We start from the raw sequence: 18,536 nt of genomic DNA, 5'->3' as shown, positions 1-18,536 counted from the left end.
GAGCCAAACATGGCATGCTCTGTACTGAGTTACTGCTTGTGGAGTTCAGAGACCCTGTCCCTTTGACAAGACACCTGAGGAGGGCCAATGGGGATGCTGGGCCTCAGCTCGCTTCCTCCCTTGTGGTCAGTGTGGACCTCAGCCCCTGGGAAGATGCCTTCTATTCAGGGTGGGTTTCCCTTTCTAGAAATCCTGTCAGGTTAACAGAGATGCTCACACACAGTGGTTTCTGGCTCCACAGTCCCCTTTATTGTCTCCATTGTCAATCTGCGTCTGCCCTGGGGTTTTTTTGTTTTGTTTTGTTGTTTTTTAGATTTATTTTTATATATGTACTCTTTTATTAAAGATATATTGTAGCTGTCTTCAGACACACCAGAAGAGGGCATCAGATCTCCTTATGGATGGTTGTGAGCTACCATGTGGTTGCTGGGATTTGAACTCAGGACCTTCAGAAGAGCAGTCAGTGCTCTTAACCGCTGAGCCATCTCTCCAGCCCCTATATATGTACTCTTATCTGAATATATCCCTGTATGCCAGAAGAGGGCATCCGATCACAGAATGGATGGCTGTGAATCACCATGGGGTTGCTGGGAATTGACTTAGGACCTCTGGAAGAGCAGTCAGTCCCCTTAACCCCTTCAGCCCTGCCCTGGGTTCTCGAGTGACAGTGACTGCGTCTTAACCTGTACCCATGCTGTGGAGAATGACTTCTTCCGGTTTCCTCTCTCAGAGCCGAGCAAATGGCCAGTGTCCAGAATGCCCAGCGAGAGAACGCCGGGGACAGAGCAGACTTCTGGCGGATGCGTGGCCAGAGATCCAGCGGTGGTGTCAAGAAGAACCTCCGCAAGAGCCGGGAAGACCTGGCGGCTGCTGTATCGGTTAGCACCAAGTTCCCTGCCTACGAGAAGGTTCTGCTTCGGGAAGGTGAGGCAGCTGCATGGGCCCATGAGTGAGCTGCTGAGCTCTGAGCCGCTCCCACCAGTGTCTCTGTAATCACCCAGTTCCAACTTCACCTAAGTCACTTACACCAGAGGTGTGGTGAGGGGATCATGTCCCGCAGGGAACCTGAGTGGGGAGGGCAGCGAAGGCTTGTCTTTCGGGAAAGCACTGGAGTCCAGGCGAGGTGGGAGAAGTCTGTTTCTAATGCCGAGATTGCAGAAGTGTAGACAGTGCATTTGCCTCTCATCTGGACACTGTAGGTGCACATCTGATAACTTCCTGTTTTTCCTTTCAGCTGGCTTCAAGAGACCCGTGGTTCTGTTTGGCCCCATAGCAGATATAGCAATGGAAAGGTTGGCAAATGAGTTACCGGACCTGTTTCAAACCGCAAGTAAGTCTGTTCATAGAATTTTGCTCCCGGTGTGTTTAATTGGGCAGTTCTCTGGCACACAGAAGTTGGAAGAATAAGGAAGATCCACACACCCTGCCTGGAGTCACTGTATCATGTTGTCAGATATTCTTTCTCTCCACCGCTTGCTCACAGACAGACACACAGCCCCAGCTTTTGAAACTGTTTGCTGAGCCAGTCCAGAGTTTAAATTGCAGAGCTCTGAGACTTCATTCGAGAGTATACCCGTGAGTCTCCTCATAATATAATATTCTTTTACATATTGAAAATACCATTGTCCCTTCAGTAACAAAGAGATTTCATATTAGTGTTATAGTTGAATGTTGCTAATCTGAAACATTCTAAAACTGGAATATTTTGAGTGTCAACATGATACAGCACAAAGGGAAAATTTCATGCTTGCTCCCATACAAGCGATAAGTGTCTAAATGCAGGTGTACTAAAGACGCTCTGTAAAATTACCTTAGTCTGTGTATATGAGAGAGAGATGACAGAAATATTTTTTGGGAGGTGTGGGGAGGGAGCAGGGTCCTTCAGATAAGCCCAGGCTGGCCCTGAAATTACTGTGTAACCGAGGATGACTTTGCATTTCTGATCTTTCTGACATCATCTCACAAGTGCTGATGTAACAGGAATATATAACCATGATTAGCTAAACCATGAATGAATCTTATATTTAGGTATGGGTCTCCTTTTTTTGTAGATATTTTAATTATGCATATTTTAAATTATAAATATTTAAAAACTGGTAGCATTTCTGGTCCCGAACATTTTCTTTTCTTTTTAAGTTCAGGCTCATCCATTATGGTTGATATTTATGACTCTTTAGGACTTTTATATTTCCAAAAGAGATCAACAAGGTATTCCCTGCTGTTAGGTCGACCTAACAATTTCTTCTGATTAGTTTCCACTTAATAGGGATGAGGTGTAGCTCAGTGGTATGGCATTTGCCTCATATGAGTAAAACCCTGGTGTTTGATGTGTAAAACACATGCTCACAAGCACTTAAACACACATGTGCACACTCTTGGGTATACACACACACACACACACATACACAGGAATGCACACATGGTTTCATCTCTCCACGTGCCATGAGCTGGTGCCCAGTGTCATTTGTCCCATTGTGCTGATGTTAGCCTGGGGCATGTGGTTGTCACCTGCTTTCTATCAGCATTATTTAGCCCTGTTTTTCATTTGCAGAAACAGAACCCAAAGATGCCGGATCTGAGAAATCCAGTGGAGTGGTTCGGTTGAATACTGTGAGGCAAATTATTGAGCAGGTGAGAAAACTCCTCAGAAGCTCATGTTGTCAGACAGCTGGATCGTGGTTTGAAGTAGAGGGTGTATTTTAATAAGACACTAATGATCAAAGCTCGTGTAGATAGGAGCCTTTTCACTGTGAAAGCCAGGGGCCATTCATTTACAGAGTTCCCATTATGAAACTAAGTAACACCTATCAGTGGTCCTTCTTTTGGAAGGACCCAGGACCCCCATTAGGTGTCTGAAACCATGGGCATACCAACATGCCGTGTGTGTGTGTGTGTGTGAGAGAGAGAGAGAGAGTGAATGTGTGTACACATAAGCACTACCTTTTCTTCACAGGTATATCTGTGATAATTTAGTATGTGAATTGGAAAGGTGGGAAATACATAGCAATGACTGAAAACAAAGTAGACCGGGCATAACAATATCCTCCAATAAAGCGTGTACAAATGCGGCCTGTGCCCTCATTCCCACTGAGATCCTTGTACTGCCCTTGCCGTTTTTGACTCCCTGTTGACCTCAGGGGAAAACTGGAGGATGATGCCATGGAGTTGGAGGGTTACTGCCATCCTTCTGTAAGAAGTTTTAACTGATAATATGGAAATGGATGTAATACAGAAAGAAAATAATTTTGGCTTTTTAATATGAATATACAGGGCAGGGTATGGTGGTGCATGTCTTTAATTCCAGCATTAGAAGGCTATGCATTAAAGGCTAGCCTGGGCTATGTAATGACTTCCAGTCAGTGTTACACAGTGAAACTCTTGTCTTCAAAAAAAAAAAAAAAGCTTTAATTTAAATACATACATTTTATCTGGTACAGTCTTTCCCTGGGAGAATAGACCCCTCAGTGATGTCTTTGATGTCACCATGTGCCACCCTTTGTCCACCTGTGACAGGACAAGCATGCCCTGCTCGACGTTACCCCCAAAGCTGTGGACCTGCTCAATTACACTCAGTGGTTCCCAATCGTGATTTTCTTCAACCCGGATTCCAGACAAGGTGTTAAAACGATAAGGCAGAGGTTGAGTCCAACATCCAATAAAAGTTCTCGCAAGTTATTTGATCAAGCCAACAAGCTCAAAAAGACCTGTTCTCATCTTTTTACAGGTAAGTGAAGTTCAAAAAAGGCCCACGCTCAGAATGAGCAATCAGGAGCTTATCAAGAGGGTGGGATGCAGAATTGTGCTCACGACTCGTTCAAGAATAGTTGACACTGTGGGAATGGGTATTAGACCTATGGCAGTTGTATGTTACACTTTGTGATTTTGATAGCCAGAAATGATTGTCAAGGTGCAAAACCTGGTAATAACCGGTCACCTTCGTGGGTGCTAGATTTCCGAGGTAGACTCAAGGCCAATGAGTCTCGTGTCTTGTTAACTGCGTGTTCCCCGTTGTCTCCTTATTGTCGATGATGTATTAACTGTGTGATAGGGACTCACTGCAGTGATTGACAGTGTCTCCCAGATGGAATCGTGACCACTCTGAATGTGGAATATTTAAACATTTCTACTTCTATTCTCCAGGTATAATGATACTTCGAATGATTTTTTCCTTAATTACTACCCTTATCTTTTACAGATAAATACTACATAAAAAATCTTTGTAAGTTATCTGGTAGGCTTGCTAGAATTTGCATAGCTAATCTGCAATGAGGGGAGCAGAAGGAATACTGATAGCCTGGCCAAGCGCCGTGATGCAGACGTGGGTGCTGCGTACGTACGGGAGACTTTAGAGTTGCCCTCTGCTTGGTCTGCATATGAACTCTTCCAAAATAAGATATTTTTAAAATGCCAGAAATAAAACCACATTGCAGCCATTGCTCATGACAGTGAGCTGGTGTCTAAAAATAGGGCCTTTTATGTGCTGTCTTCATGAGTAAGCGGCGTGGGTATGACGTCATTCAGAGTCTAAGCGACTTACACACTTCTTGGTTGTGCAGCGCTCTGTTTTGTGGGAACACCATAAGGATGCTACAGTTGCCACTGTTTCTGTTCATTTGGTGGCTTTAGAGGTCAGTGACAGTTGTCTCAAACTTTGATGTTTGGAAAGACGATTGAGGTGAATGGCAATGTGTCCACATTTGAACATTGTTCCTCTGTTGTTTCACCTGTCTTGTTTAGAGATGTAGGTCTGAACATTATGGTGAAAGTTGTAGCTAGGATATAGTATAGCCAAATGCCCAGGAGAAAAGTGTTAGCCATCAGCCACTCCGGTTCTAAGTGGGCCTCTAAATTGAGTGCTATGCGTGGTTTTTTTGTTTTTATTTTAAGATTTATTTCTATGTGTATTGGTGGTATTGGTTTTTTGTTTTGTTTTGTTGTTTGTTTGTTTGTTTGTTTTTGCCTGTGTGTATATCTCTGTGAAGGTGCCAGATCCCCTGGAAATGGAGTTACAAACAGTTGTGAGCTGTCATGTGGGTGCTGGGAGTTGAACCCGGGTCCTATGGAAGAGCAGCCTCTTAACCACTGAGCCATCTCTCTAGACCGATGTACCTTACCAGCTTGTATTTTTTTGTGTACTTAATCTTGTACCTTCCTTCATTTTTACTGCTAGCAGCAGTAACTTACTTTGTAGAGGCTAGTCTGACCTGAGTTCGGCCTAATTGAGCTGGTAGAAACCATTGCAGGGTCACAGATCCTAGGGTAGCTGAGACCAGACTAAAACTGGTTTCTCTGACTACATCTCACGTCCTTTATATAACCCAGCTAGGTCATTCAGATGCCAGAAAGGATCATGTGTAGTTTGGTTATCCCTTGTCTTAAGTGCTTATGATCGGAAATGATTCGTATTTTAGATTTTGGAGTGCTTTTATAAGCATTTTAGAGATGAGACTCAAGAATGAACATGGGATTCACTTTTTTTTTTTTTTTTTTGCATGTGTCGTAGCCATAGAGCCTGCAGGTGATTTCCTGTGATCATCTTGATAGTTCTGTATATGACAGTTTGACAGTGTGGGATTTTTACTCAGGCGTGGTGGTGTGCACTCTTAGAAACTTTCAGACCTCAAAACATAATCTGATTTGAGATTTTGAATTAATCAGTACTGTATTAATAATTCTTCATTTTGACAGATGAAAAATGGAACCCGCGTGATAACCATGTGAAACCAGGGGACTCATTTAACCTCCCCAACCCCCATACTTTGGTTCAAGTCTACTGAGTGGCTGGGAGCTTCCCTTAGAGGGTCAGATTTGAGCTTTATGCAAGGATGTGAGGAATCAGTAGGGGAAGCCTAGGGTTGTGGAAGAAGAGCCAGGCTTCTGAGCTTGCAGAAGGTAGCTGGTACCTGTGGGTGCTTCCTGTCCCAGCTAGGAGTTGGGTGTTGGCTCTGCAGCACAGGCCATAGACACTGGCACAAAGTCTGTTGAGGATGGGGAAGAATGTCATATGTGGAAAGGGTTTGCCCTGGATTGGATTACAAGACGCTTGAAAGGAGAAATATGACTGAGGTCACCATCAGGCCTCAGAAATAGGCTCTGGCATAATACAGTGTTTTCTTTCTTTTTTAAAAATTTGCTTATTTTATGTGTATGGTGTTTTGCTTATATGTGTGTGTCTATGTACCACATGTGAGCACTGCCCAGGTAGGCCAGACACTCAAACATGGGTCCTCTGGAAGGGCAACCAGTGCTTTTAACCACTGAGCCTTGTCTCCAGCTCCAAGCACATTTTTTTTTTTTTTTTCTTCAAGACAGGGTTTCTCTGTGTAGCCCTGGCTGTCCTGGAACTTACTTTGTAGACCAGGCTGGCCTGGATCTCAGAAATCCGCCTGCCTCTGCCTCCCAAGTGCTGGGATTAAAGGCGTGCCCCACCATCGCCTGGCCAAGCACATCCTTTCTGATGTAGGCTGATTGAGAAGCAAGGCATTCAGAAGTGAAGCTAGAGGGTCTGTGGAAGTACCACTGAGTGTCAGATCGGCCTCCAGTTCTTACTGTGCATTGCATGCCTGATACAGTGAGCCATGTAGTCTTCAGGGCAGAAAGCACAGGCTCATTGATCGCTTGGACAGAGAAGCCCAGTTCTATGCAACTCTTTTCATACGGTTCTTCCACTATTAAGCCTGGCTCCTAAAAGCCACGTAGAGGCTACACAAAGCCTTTTTATTGCCCTTTCACCCGAAGTCCATCCACAGGCTGAGGCTGGTTTTTAGGCCTAGTCAGAAGTACCATGAGCTATGAATTAGTAAATGGGAGTGCTAGATTTGCTCTGGTGATCACAGTTTAAAGTCATATTTTCTTTCTTATGTGGTCTCCTTAGGCTCAGTATCCTATTCCCTGTTTCCTCTTTGTATGGTAATAAGAGAATGTTTCCACAGAGATGATTTTAATTATGATGATATTAAAATCTTTTCCATTATGAGCTTAATATACCCATTAAGACATACTTTATTTAGAGACTTGCTCAAAGGCAAGTTGGCTTGTCAAAATACTTTAAAATGTTATGTCTGCATACCTCTCTCTCAGGGGAAATGTTTAGTATAAAATGCATTTTTACATATATAGCATAAAAATGAAATTTGAACTGCATGTGTTCTTAGAGCCTTTGAAATGCTCTCAGTTCATGGTTTAAAGACTGCCTTAAGGACCTAGAGACCAAAACTAGGCCACCTTTGTGATAAGCTGGCATATCAAAGCACCACAGGCTAGACCAGATATTTCACCTGCTTTCCAGACTCCGTCAAAATGAAGTTTTTGGTGTTCAACCCTGGAATTTTGGAGGAGCTTATAAGTGCTATTACTGTAATTAATATCTTTCTATATCATGTTATTGGAAAATGTTTTATTTTATGTGGTATTTTTGTTTGTTTGTTTTGGTCATTGTTTAGTCTTTGAAAAGTTCCCGAGGGGAAATGACTCTTGTATCAGCTGAGAAAAATCCAAACTGCAGTAGATGATACTTGGATTCCTAGGGAAGTGTAGGGAATGTTGGCCACAGGAAAGAAATAGGCTGTGGTGGGGTGGCTTGCCTGTTATGATGGTATCACCATGTGAGTGTTAAGGTGACCACAGGACAGCCCTCCTGGGGTGCAATTTGTATACTGTGCCATTGACCCATTTGAACAACACGTTTCCGTGGGTTTTAGATCCTTCAGAGTTGTGTAGCCATCACCACAGGCCCTTTAGTCAGAAACCTCATTTGTTAGCAATCTTTTCCAGCTTGCATGGTGCCTTTTGGTGCCTCTCTGATGAGAGGTGGGAAGGTACTGCCATACATACCAGAGCTGGGCATGGCTGCCCTGAGGTATGAGCATGCTAGCAGGGACATTGGCAGGGGGAGGATCGTTTCAGAATGTCAGCTCCTTGAGTTTGACCGTCCCAGGAAGCCTCTTGAGAAAGAGGTAAAGTGTATGAGTTGGGTACTGCCTCTGAGTGGGGACTAGAAAGGCAGCATTTGCCGGGCTTTGGTAGCAGTGTCCCAGCCCTTGGTTGCCAGGGAGACTCTGGGGTTTTGTTACATTCACCTTGGCGGCGGCACAAAGGGGTTTCTACATTTCTTAGCCCCTAAACTTCAGGTTTTCTTTGTGATGAATTCAGACGGTATCAGACAGCTGCTAATAGAAACCTGTCAAGGACCACTTCAGCTTTCTTTATACACCTAGTTCAAGTCACTTGTTTAGTCCCTGGGGTGCCCAGTCTCACGTCCACGTTTGCATCTCGGATCATATGCTAGCTGTGATTATGATAATCTTTGTGAAGTACCGTGATAAATAAGGACACAAGAAAATCCATGACATCAAGGTTAATTTCCTTGGGCTACCCAGTGTTTCTGCTCTGTCCGATGCTGTGAATAATTAATAACTAAGGAAGTTGTAAGCTCATTCACAATTGCCCAAGGTCAGAGGTGGGACTTTTTCAGGTTTTCAAGACAGGGTTTCATGTATCCCCAGGCTGGCCTCAGACTTACTGTAGCCAGTGATAGTCTTGAACCTCAGATTCTTGCCTCTACCTCCCAGGTAGGTACAGATAGATATACATCACCAAACCCCTCTTTGAGATTAAAGTTTCTTAAATGAAAGAAAAGTCAAATTTGGTTAAAAGAAAATTTAAAGCTTAATTACTCAGAGATTTTGTGTAATGATTCATTTGGCTTTAGAAAAGATATGTACTGCCCTCTACTAAAGAGCCATGAAAGCATAATTTGAATGGCAATTTTAGTTTATGTGCATCCTGATCGTTTACATTTTAGAGCAGTTTTATATTAGTGTAATGTTTTTGTGTGTGCATGCGTGCATGTGTGTGTGCGTCGTGTCCATCAGGCTGGTTGGCCACTGAGTGCCCAGGATCCGTCTGTCTTCACTTCCAGTGCTGAGGTTATAAGCACACACACCATGCCTAGCTTTAATTTTACAGGAGATTTGAATTTCATGTCCTCCTGTTCCTTGAATTTCATGTCCTCCTGTTCTCAAAGCAAGTGTACTTACCGTTTTGGAGCCGTTTTTCTTGTCTAGTTTATCTTTATTACATCCATATATACAGATTGCTGAACAGATGCGGGGCATGTGTCTGTTAGCATCTGCCGTCTGTGCTGTAAGTTGGTGCCTTTGTCTGAGCTGTGTAGGACAGTGGCCCAGGATGTAAGCTCAGGAAATAATTTTCCAAGTTTGTACATAGGTTTCTTTATTTGCTTGGTGTGAAGTATAAGGCTCTTGTTCCCATCCTCTGACCCTCCACCCCCACCCCATGATAAAAATAGCCTGACAAAAGTTGCTAAAGGGAATAGGTTTATTTTAGCTCACAGTTCAAAGTACAGTTCATTTGCTCTGTGCTCTTGAAAATATATTTACTCTTCCTTCCTTTCTTTCTTTCTTTCTTTCCTTTTTCTTCCTTTCTTTTTTGATGGACAGGGGCTATGACTCAGTGGTGGAAGGCATATATGGCTTTTGTGATGACCTGAATTCTGTTCTTAACATTGTAAAATAAATAAAATAAAACCACGTGCGTGTGCGCGCGCACACACACACACTGGTAACACACTGTAGCTCTTTTGAAGAAATACTTATCGTGAAAATAAGCCAATAAAGTTTGTAATATAAACTAAAACAGTTTTAGTTGCATTTGACCAAAAAGATTTTATGTTTAAGTAACATATATACTTCTGAACTTGGCAAGTTTTTCTTCAAATATGGTATAAATAGAGATGATATGAATAGCTTCTAGATTCAAGGTGGCTCTGAGAATCAATGCTGACCTTCTGGCTTATGTCTGTAGCTACAATCAACGTGAACTCAGCCAACGATGGCTGGTTTGGCAGCTTGAAGGACAGCATTCAGCAGCAGCAAAACGAAGCAGTCTGGGTCTCTGAAGGAAAGGTATGTGGCCTAGATTTGCTGCCGTGAGGTGAGAGTCTGTGTTCTCGATGCTTCCTCAAGAGGGCAGTGAATGTAGTGAACCGTGATCCAAAAGGGATCAATATGATCATCAAGTCGGAAGCTTTATCACTCTCCAACAGAGTAATAAAATGAAGGCGGAATGTGATGAACGCTCGCCTACATTCACTTCCCCTCTACTTTTTAATGTAGTAACTAGAATTGCATTCTGAGTACTCTAATCAGAGCTTACAAGTTCTCCTTCCTAATGCCACACCATACTAAGGACATGGGAAACTCAGAGTGGAGATGAGAGGCAAGGTTGAGAATCATGGGGAATGGCAGTTGAAAAGATACCAAGAGAGGTGCTAACAGCTGGTTAGCAAAGACATCAGTGGAGAATGCATCCAGACGGGGAGCTTGAGTTAGGTGATGTAAAAACACTAGTGATCTTTTCTAGCCCTCTCAAGTCGGATGCTATCCCAAATGTTTAGTTGACTCATGTAACATCTGCCGAGTGCTTAATCTCCACTGCTCCCTCTAGAGGACAAATTGAGCAGGATATAGTCTTTGTCCTCAAGATCTTGGCAATGGAACCCAGTTAATTCTGAGAAACATCTCTGCCTGGGTCGGAGAGCCTTGGAAATGAATAGGAATGTGCACAGCACGAGGTAGAGACAGGGATCAGCAGAAAAGCTGGAGAGAAGCTGATCCTGCAGGCAAGGAAGCTTGGCTCAGCTGGCGTGGAGGATGTAGCAAGGATAGACCGGAGGGTCTTCAGTTTGTGTCCCTGTGCAGAAATTAACCCACGCATCTATATCAGTTCAAAGCCAAGTGACAGCAGGGAACTCGAGGTCCCTTCCCTTGCTAGCACATGTCAAGGTTCCCAACACTTGGCTCAGCCCTTGGGAGTTTTCCCGAGTCCCCACTCCCACGAGCCATGCCTGATCCCACTCACCCTTCAAAACAAATTCCTCTAGATGGAAGGGATGGATGATGATGCTGAAGACCGCATGTCCTACTTAACCGCCATGGGCGCGGACTATCTGAGTTGTGACAGCCGTCTCATCAGTGACTTTGAAGACACCGACGGCGAGGGAGGCGCCTACACTGACAATGAGCTGGAGGAGCCAGCAGAGGAACCGCTGGTGTCTTCCATCACCCGCTCCTCAGAGCCGGTGCAGCACGAGGAGGTGAGGCGAGGCACAGCACACCCTTGGGCAGCTTGCTGCAGGCTGTGAGGCCACAAGGGCGCTATGGAAAGTATCCTCAAAGGATTGGAGCCCAGGACTGCTAGGAAGGCGCACGGTGAGCCCGAGCCTACATGGCTGTGGCTGGGATCTGTGTGGAAAGTGAAGCCAGATGGTGACCTTGGGAAAAGGCTGCGTTTCGGTACCATTCAGCACTCTCTTGTCCTCAGGGGCGATAGATAAATAGCTCGGCTTTACGTCCAACGTGGCTGTCCAAATTATAGATGGAACTTTATGAATACGTTGCTGCTGCATTTGCTTGTAACCTTTGATTAGGCCTCTCTCTGTACTCTTAGGAGCCCTGCTTTTCTCCTCGTGACCTTTAACCTCCTAATGCTATCCAGGTTCCTGAGTGTTTCCCCATCAGTTTCCTTCTCTCTGTATGTCACCTTTTAAGTGCGTTTCACACATCTGATCCAGATGCACTGGGTACCCAGTACCTCACACGGTCTTACACACTGCCAGCGGGCACTAGTATAGGGCAGAGCGATTGTTAGTTGTGCCTCAGAGAGCATCGGAGTGATGATCTTTGTGGACAATGTTATCTGAGCCCTTTTGGATGATAATTATGTAGTCCCCTTTAGCCAGTTAGCTCATTCCAGTAAATGATAAATGATAGAAGTACTTCCCCCCTCTCTCTCACACGCGCACACACACACACACACACACACACACACACACACACACACACAGACTATTAATATATAGCAGATAAGTAGTAAAGAGTAAGCTAATAACGACAGACATAGGAGGAGCTAATGCCTAGGATTACTGCTGGTAGTGACACAGACCTTTAGATTATAGGAGTATTTGGCTTGGTTTCTCTTCCTGCCTTTAAAGGTCAGAGCATGGCTGCCTTGTACTCCCAGTCTAGTGAAGTGTGTCCTAAGCTTTCTCTAGGGAAGGATGGTGGGTGTCTCTCTTCGCAGTAAGAGAGAGCTGCCCTAGCTCTTCAGCCTCTTGGTTCCCACAGGTGTTCAGAAATCCAGCGGGAGCAGAGTGCTCTCTTCTCTCTGCTTGGGCGTTCTTGGTGTGAATGACCTCTTATGTTTTGTAGAGCATAAGGAAATCCAGCCCAGAGCCACGAGCTCAGATGAGGAGGGCTGCTAGCAGAGACCAACTTAGGGATGCTAGCCCGCCCCCAGCCTTCAAGCCAGAGCCGCCCAAGGTATGTGGCTGGGAAGCCCAGGATGGGAAGGAGGAGGACACGGACCCCTTGGAGCCCCTTGGCACCCAGGGGGACACACGATGAGGCTATGTACTGTGTCCTTCAGACCATTGAGTGAGCCATAAAAACCAGGGAAGAGTGAGAGATAAACCCAAAAGCCACTGTGAGAATAAGCTATGATTTTAGGCTTCATAGTGAATGAGTTAATTTGTTTACTTTTTATTTATTAATTTTGGTAGAAAAGTGAAAAACTGTCCCAAATGCTGCACGCCAGAATCACTAATCTTGGCGGTTTTGCTTCTTTGTTTTGTTTTGTTTTTGTTTGTTTTCTTTTTCTACGCAATAAAATTTTTCTGCCCGTAATCTAATTTGGACATACCAGAAACTCCTCACTGATGATCTGCTGAGAAAAACTCGCATCACTGATGCGTAGAATGCCTCTCACTATAAAAGCATCTTAACTTATTGATTTAGTAAATTATCTAGAATCAACGTAAGGGCTCCAGGGCGTGAGTCATGTGGTTTCTTGCCCCAGATCATAATCAGCCAATAACGGTAGGCTTTTCCTTATAGCTGTTAAAAAAAAAATTATTTTTTAACTCAGTAACTTGGATGAGAAGGATTAGTGACTATGTAAGCTGTCAGCAGAAATTAGTTACTTGATATAAGAGGGCACCAAAGGCCTGCGGCAGGGCTAGAACTGAAAGTGAAGGAGCAGTGGGCGCTGGAATGGGGTCCTGTCTGCCCTTTCCCCACTCCAGCTTAGCCTTGCTACCCCACAGCCATGCACAGCTCTCACTTTTTGGCCCAGGCCCGTACCCTCCAGGCAGGTTGACCCCAGACAAACCTACTTTTTTCCTCTCCAAAACTAATGTCTTCTGTGAGAGGCCACTGTGAAGTGAGACAGTTCTACCTCTAGCTATTGCTGGCCACCCCACTCTGCCAACACTTCTGTCATTCACAGGTGGGGTTCAAGATGCCTGACCCGAGGCTGTTTGCCCTGTCATAGTTGACTCTTTGTCAAGGTGGTTACATTGCCCACCTTCGGAAACTGATCAGGAAACACAATGTATTAAATCACTAATATAGCTCTGAAAAGAAACTGAAAGCCCAAGGTCAAAGGCATGCTGTTGCTCTCTGCAGGCCAGAAGCCAGAACAGAGAAGACTCCTTCGACTACTCCAAGTCAAACCTCCCCGCCACGGCCGGCTGTGAAATCCCGGGGGGATCCACCAAAGGCTATCCTCCCCCTATTGCAGCGAAGCCTGCCTTTGGGCGATCCATCCTGAAGCCTTCCACTCCAGTCCCCATGCCTGAGAGCGAGGAGGTTGGGGAGAGCACCGAAGAGCAGGAAGATGCTCCTAGATCAGTCCTGGGCAGAGTGAAAATATTCGAGAAGATGGACCATAAGGCAAAATTACAGAGGATGCAGGAGCTCCAGGAGGCCCAGAATGCGCGGGTAATTGTTTTCAACCACCAGGGCATCCTAGCTTGCCCCATGTGAGAGTTTCAAGATGCTTGCTCGAGGTGTAGCAGTGCACACCCCTTTTCCCACTGCCAGAGTCATGCCAGGCACAGCCACCCACACAGATCCCTTGTGCTGCTTCTAGCTGGTAGCGCAGCCTTTTCATTTCCAATCGAGAACCTTCCAATCAGTGCCGGGTGTAATGGGGCACGCCTTTAATCCTAGCACTGGGGAGGCAGAAGCAGGTGGCTCTTGGTGAGTTTGGGGCTAACATAAGCATAGTCTACAAAGAGTTCCAGGACAGTCAGGGTTATACAAAGAAACCCTGTCTTGGAAAACAGAAACGAGTAAAAAAATCAAAGCCAGATAAGCAAGTTCAGTCCAGATGAGCAAGATTCATCTCTCCATTCTGCAGATCTGTGTCCTGGTCTGAGCTGGGGGGGTTAAAGTCAGTACCTCTCAGATGTTATTGTAGCTGGAATACGGGTGACGGTTAGTTGGTCTTCCGGCCTTTCATGTGTTCCCAGATTTGCCATAGCATACTGGCAGCCATTGGGACGGTGGGCCATAGTTTTTCAGCTGGTAGAATGTTTGAGATGCACGTGAGATATTTCAGTTTCAGAGAACCTGTGACCACAGAAGTGGGAGCAGGGCTACAGTTGGCAGGAGCTTGGAGGCCAGGGCAGGAGAGTCACTGGAGCCCAGGAGTTAGAGATCAGCCTGGGTGACAAGTGAGACCTTCCCTTAAAAGTGAGGGGGACAAAGGCAGGACAGGCTTTCTCCCAGTCACCCTCCCCCTTCTCTCTCCTTTTTTTTTTTTTGAAACCTTGCTGATGTTGCCCTGGGTGACCCAGACATAAGATGCACTCCAGCTTCAGTCTCCTAGGTAGTTCGAACCACAAGCGCTACTTAGCATAGCATTTATCATTTCAGTCGTTTGTGAGTGGACAGCTCAGTGGTGTAAAGTGTATTCGCCTCACTCTGCAGCCCACACTTCCATCGTTCTCAGGACCTTCCCCAATTCCCAAGTGAAACTGTATTCATCTGACAGTGATCCCCCATCCCCTCTCCCTCCCTCCAGGCACAGCCACACCTTTCATTCTACCCTGTGCCTCTCAGAATTTGATGGTTTAGTGTATTGTCTCAGGGCTCCCCTTCCTCACTAGGTCACACCCAACCATGAAACGGGCTTGCATCTATTTTTCTATTTATGAACTAGAAGGTGGTAGGACCTGGGGACAGGGTTGGGCCTGACCAGCAAGAGACCCATGCAATTGCCCATTCTCTTCCTGTTTCCTCATTACCACAGATCGAAATAGCTCAGAAGCACCCTGACATCTATGCGGTTCCAATCAAGGCCCCCAAGCCAGATGCCGGCCTCCCCCCGCACATGAGGTAAGGGCTGTGTGGTGGGTTGGTCAGAGGAGGAGGCTTCAGCAGCAACTGTATTTGGAGAAAGAAAGTACTCTGCCCAGATGTCAGAGAGCTAAGAATTTCCTTCCCAGGCTGACTGTTAACCTTACCCTGTCAGTCAAACTTAACTATTAAGATTACAAAATCAAAGGCCGGGCAGAGGCAGGTAGATCTCTGTGAGTTTGAGGACAGCCTGGTCTTCATAGTAAGATCCAGGATAGCCAGGGCTATGTTGAGAGACCCTGTCTCAAAAAGATCACAGAGGGGGCTGGTGAGATGGCTCAGTGGGTAAGAGCACCCGACTGCTCTTCCGAAGGTCCAGAGTTCAAATCCCAGCACCCACATGGTGGCTCACAACCATCCGCAATGAGATCTGGCGCCCTCTTCTGGAGTGTCTGAAGACAGCTACAGTGTACTTACATATAATAAAAAAAATCTTTAAAAAAAAAAAAAAAAGATCACAGAATCGGAAGTTTTTGGCCACTTGCCCTGTGTGCCCAATGCCACATTCGAGCCTTCCATTGAATTAGGAGGGCACGTGAGCAGGTTCCTAGGGCTTAGGTTTCTTTTGTCACTAAAGTTTAGTAGCTCATAGCCAAGCTCCTTAATTCCTTTGTATCACCATGCACAGTCAGGACTCTTGTGCCAAACTGGATCTGAAGGACTGCGACAGTCAGTGGGCTAGCACAGCATTTCAGTGCTGAGCAGGCACTAGGCAGTGTCAGTGTCTTCCTGTGGTGATCTCGAGTTGAGTTACTATTTCCTGCTTCAGGAAGCTGGACTCTTGTTTAAAGCACTGAAAAAGTGAGAGGCACGTAGATGGCTTTGAATGCCAAGCTGACACTGACAGAGGAGGAGTCTTGGTACAATTGATTGACACTGGAGAGAACTCTTTGCTGGGGGGTTGGGGCTGTAGTGGAGCACCTAGGAGAACACATCTTCCTGTGTTAGTTCAGACAACAGGTAGCTGACCAAATAGGCCATGCCTTGACCCATATCGTATCTCTTCCCTTATCACCCTGTGAACCAGAAGAGGGGCCAGCAGTGCCCTTCCTGGTGGTCGAATGTGCTCAGGGGTCAGGAAACAATCAGCCCTGCTGGGCTCATAGCTTCAGTGACCCCCGTGGGCATCTAGATGACATGGGCTGTGTTTTATATTCTCTCTCTTTTTTTTTTTTTAGTTCTAGACCCCCAGAGCCACAGAAAGCTCCTTCCAGACTTTACCAGGACACCAGAGGAAGCTATGGCAGTGACCCCGAGGAGGAGGAGTACCGCCAGCAGTTGGCAGCACACTCGAAGCGTGGTTACTATAGCCAGCCCTCCCGGTACCGAGACACGGAGTTATAGAGGTCTATGTGTGGACTCCTGCGAGGCCACCTGGAGATCTTCTCCAGTTAAAATGCACTGAAGAGATATGGTGGGGACCCAGGCAACAGACGGCATGAGTTATCAACTGAAGGCTCTATTTGTGGGACTGGAATGAAGTTGATTCTGACTTTCTTGAATGAAGAGAAACACTACAGTCTGATAACTGTTACTTGCTTTGGTGTGGACCAAGATCTGTATTAACCTCTCTGTATTTTTTAATATGTATATCGAGCAATAACTATCTTTCCTCACTCGTGGCTGCCTTCCAGCACAGCTTCAGTGTGAAGCAGATGTGAAGAGGGAGTTAGAAAAAAAAGAGGACTCCGTCTCAGACTAAATTCAGAAGTATTTTATCACGACTCTCTAAGTGCCTTTGACAAGATGTGTCTCACGTTTGCCTCCCTGACGCTTCATGCAAACCCATAATGGACTAAAACTTCATTTTGACTAAATTTTTATACCAGTTTAGCAGCTGTGACTGCCCCTGCACCATGCCACCTTTTCAGGGCATTGTCTGTAGTATTTTCCACAAATTCTGACTGTACACAGGACAGCGACCCTCGGGAGTGTGTCTGCCTATCAGTTCTGCGTAGCTCGGAGGCCAAGATTTTAGAGTGTTTGTCCGTTGCTTGTCTGGAACCACATATTCCACAAAGGCAGAGACTTGAGAAAAGGCTATTTTGTTTCCTCTCTATCAGCGTCTGTACTGACATCGGGTGGTTTTGTAATTTAATAAAAAGGAGTACAAGAATGAACTTAGTACCGAATCTCTACACACCTTCCTTCTGGGCAGTGTGGGGTGGAACCCAAGGTCCTCCTGCATTCAGAGTGCTGCTTCACCACTGAACTACACCCCACTCTTCCTGATTTATTTTAATTAAAAAAAAATTTAAAAGGACTTAAAAATTTGTGTTTTGAATGTTTTCCCTACATGCTTCTGTGTGTATCACATGTGTGCCCAGTGCCTGCAGAGGTCAAAGAGGGCATCAGATTCCCCCCAGAACTGGAGTTACATTGGTTGTGCTCTACCAATGTGGGTGCTGGGACTCAAACCTGGGTCCTCTGGAAGAACCAAAGGTTTTCTAAAGCGCTGAGCTGGTTATCTGGTTCCTTCTTCCTGTAGTCACACAAGTGAGAACTTAAACAACAGGGAATGGAAACATGGGAAGAAGAAGAAAATAACCCCTTCACAGGTCTGATCATTCCTCCAGTCCCTTATTCATGAGTGTCTGTTGTGTGTCTATTGCGTGTCTATGGGAGATCCCTGAGGCTAAGCTGTGTTGTGTGTAGTTTTACGCTCTATCCATCTTTGCTCCAGGAGATGACCATGCTACCAGCCCTCTCCCAGCTTCCCTGAGTCATCAGATAAAAGACACACACAGTTGTTCCTTTTCTTTTTTTCTTTTTTTTGTTTGTTTGTTTTTCGAGACAGGGTTTCTCTGTGTAGTCGTGGCTGTCCTGGAACTCACTCTGTAGCCCAGGCTGGCCTCGAACTCAGAAATCCGCCTGCCTCTGCCTCCCAAGTGCTGGGATTAAAGGCGTGCGCCACCACGCCCCGCTTCAGTTGTTCCTTTTCAACCTGCCTTAAGACACAATTGCTGGGTGTCACTGGCCTGGAAAAGCATGCCCTCATCAGTCTCTCCCACCTGCCCTCCTGCCAAACATCCCTGATCACCCACCTGGAGGAGCTGTCTGTGTTGCCACTCCATTTTGAGATCTCACATGGTTGCCCAGTTCTCCCCTCCAAAACATGGAAAACTCCTCCTTCCTGTGTCTCTCTGCCTGCCTCCCAGGATCTGGAAGTTCTGCCTGTCCCTTCCACTCAACAATTGGTCCATGACTTTCTTTACTGACAGTGTACTGGCTAGTTTTGTGTCAACTTGACACAGCTGGAGTTATCACAGAGAAAGGAGCTTCAGTTGAGGAAATGCCTCCATGAGATCCAACTGT

The 18,536-nt window shown here is 45.6% G+C and overlaps 1 protein-coding gene across 10 annotated transcripts in view; it reads left to right on the top strand.

Moving 5' to 3' along the window:
* Window positions 1-17,481, top strand: part of Tjp2 (tight junction protein 2) — a 131,533-nt gene extending 114,052 nt beyond the window's left edge. For 5 of the 10 annotated variants that reach the window (XM_029472524.1, XM_021151541.2, XM_021151540.2 and 2 more), the window contains 10 exons: window positions 731-924; window positions 1,235-1,330; window positions 2,552-2,631; window positions 3,514-3,724; window positions 9,826-9,926; window positions 10,904-11,116; window positions 12,231-12,341; window positions 13,485-13,799; window positions 15,115-15,200; window positions 16,400-17,476. In XM_029472524.1, coding sequence (XP_029328384.1) covers window positions 731-924; window positions 1,235-1,330; window positions 2,552-2,631; window positions 3,514-3,724; window positions 9,826-9,926; window positions 10,904-11,116; window positions 12,231-12,341; window positions 13,485-13,799; window positions 15,115-15,200; window positions 16,400-16,565 — 1,573 coding nt within the window. In that variant the 3' untranslated portion in view covers window positions 16,566-17,476. Of the gene's footprint in view, window positions 1-730; window positions 925-1,234; window positions 1,331-2,551; window positions 2,632-3,513; window positions 3,725-9,825; window positions 9,927-10,903; window positions 11,117-12,230; window positions 12,342-13,484; window positions 13,800-15,114; window positions 15,201-16,399 lie in introns of all 10 variants that reach the window. The other 5 variants (XM_021151538.2, XM_029472520.1, XM_029472522.1 and 2 more) reach the window with 3 other exon arrangements.
* Window positions 17,482-18,536: the final 1,055 nt, after the last annotated feature.

This window comes from Mus caroli, chromosome 19 (genome assembly GCF_900094665.2).
Source record: "Mus caroli chromosome 19, CAROLI_EIJ_v1.1, whole genome shotgun sequence".
NCBI lineage: Eukaryota > Metazoa > Chordata > Mammalia > Rodentia > Muridae > Mus > Mus caroli.
This window is presented reverse-complemented; position numbering and strand designations above follow the sequence as displayed.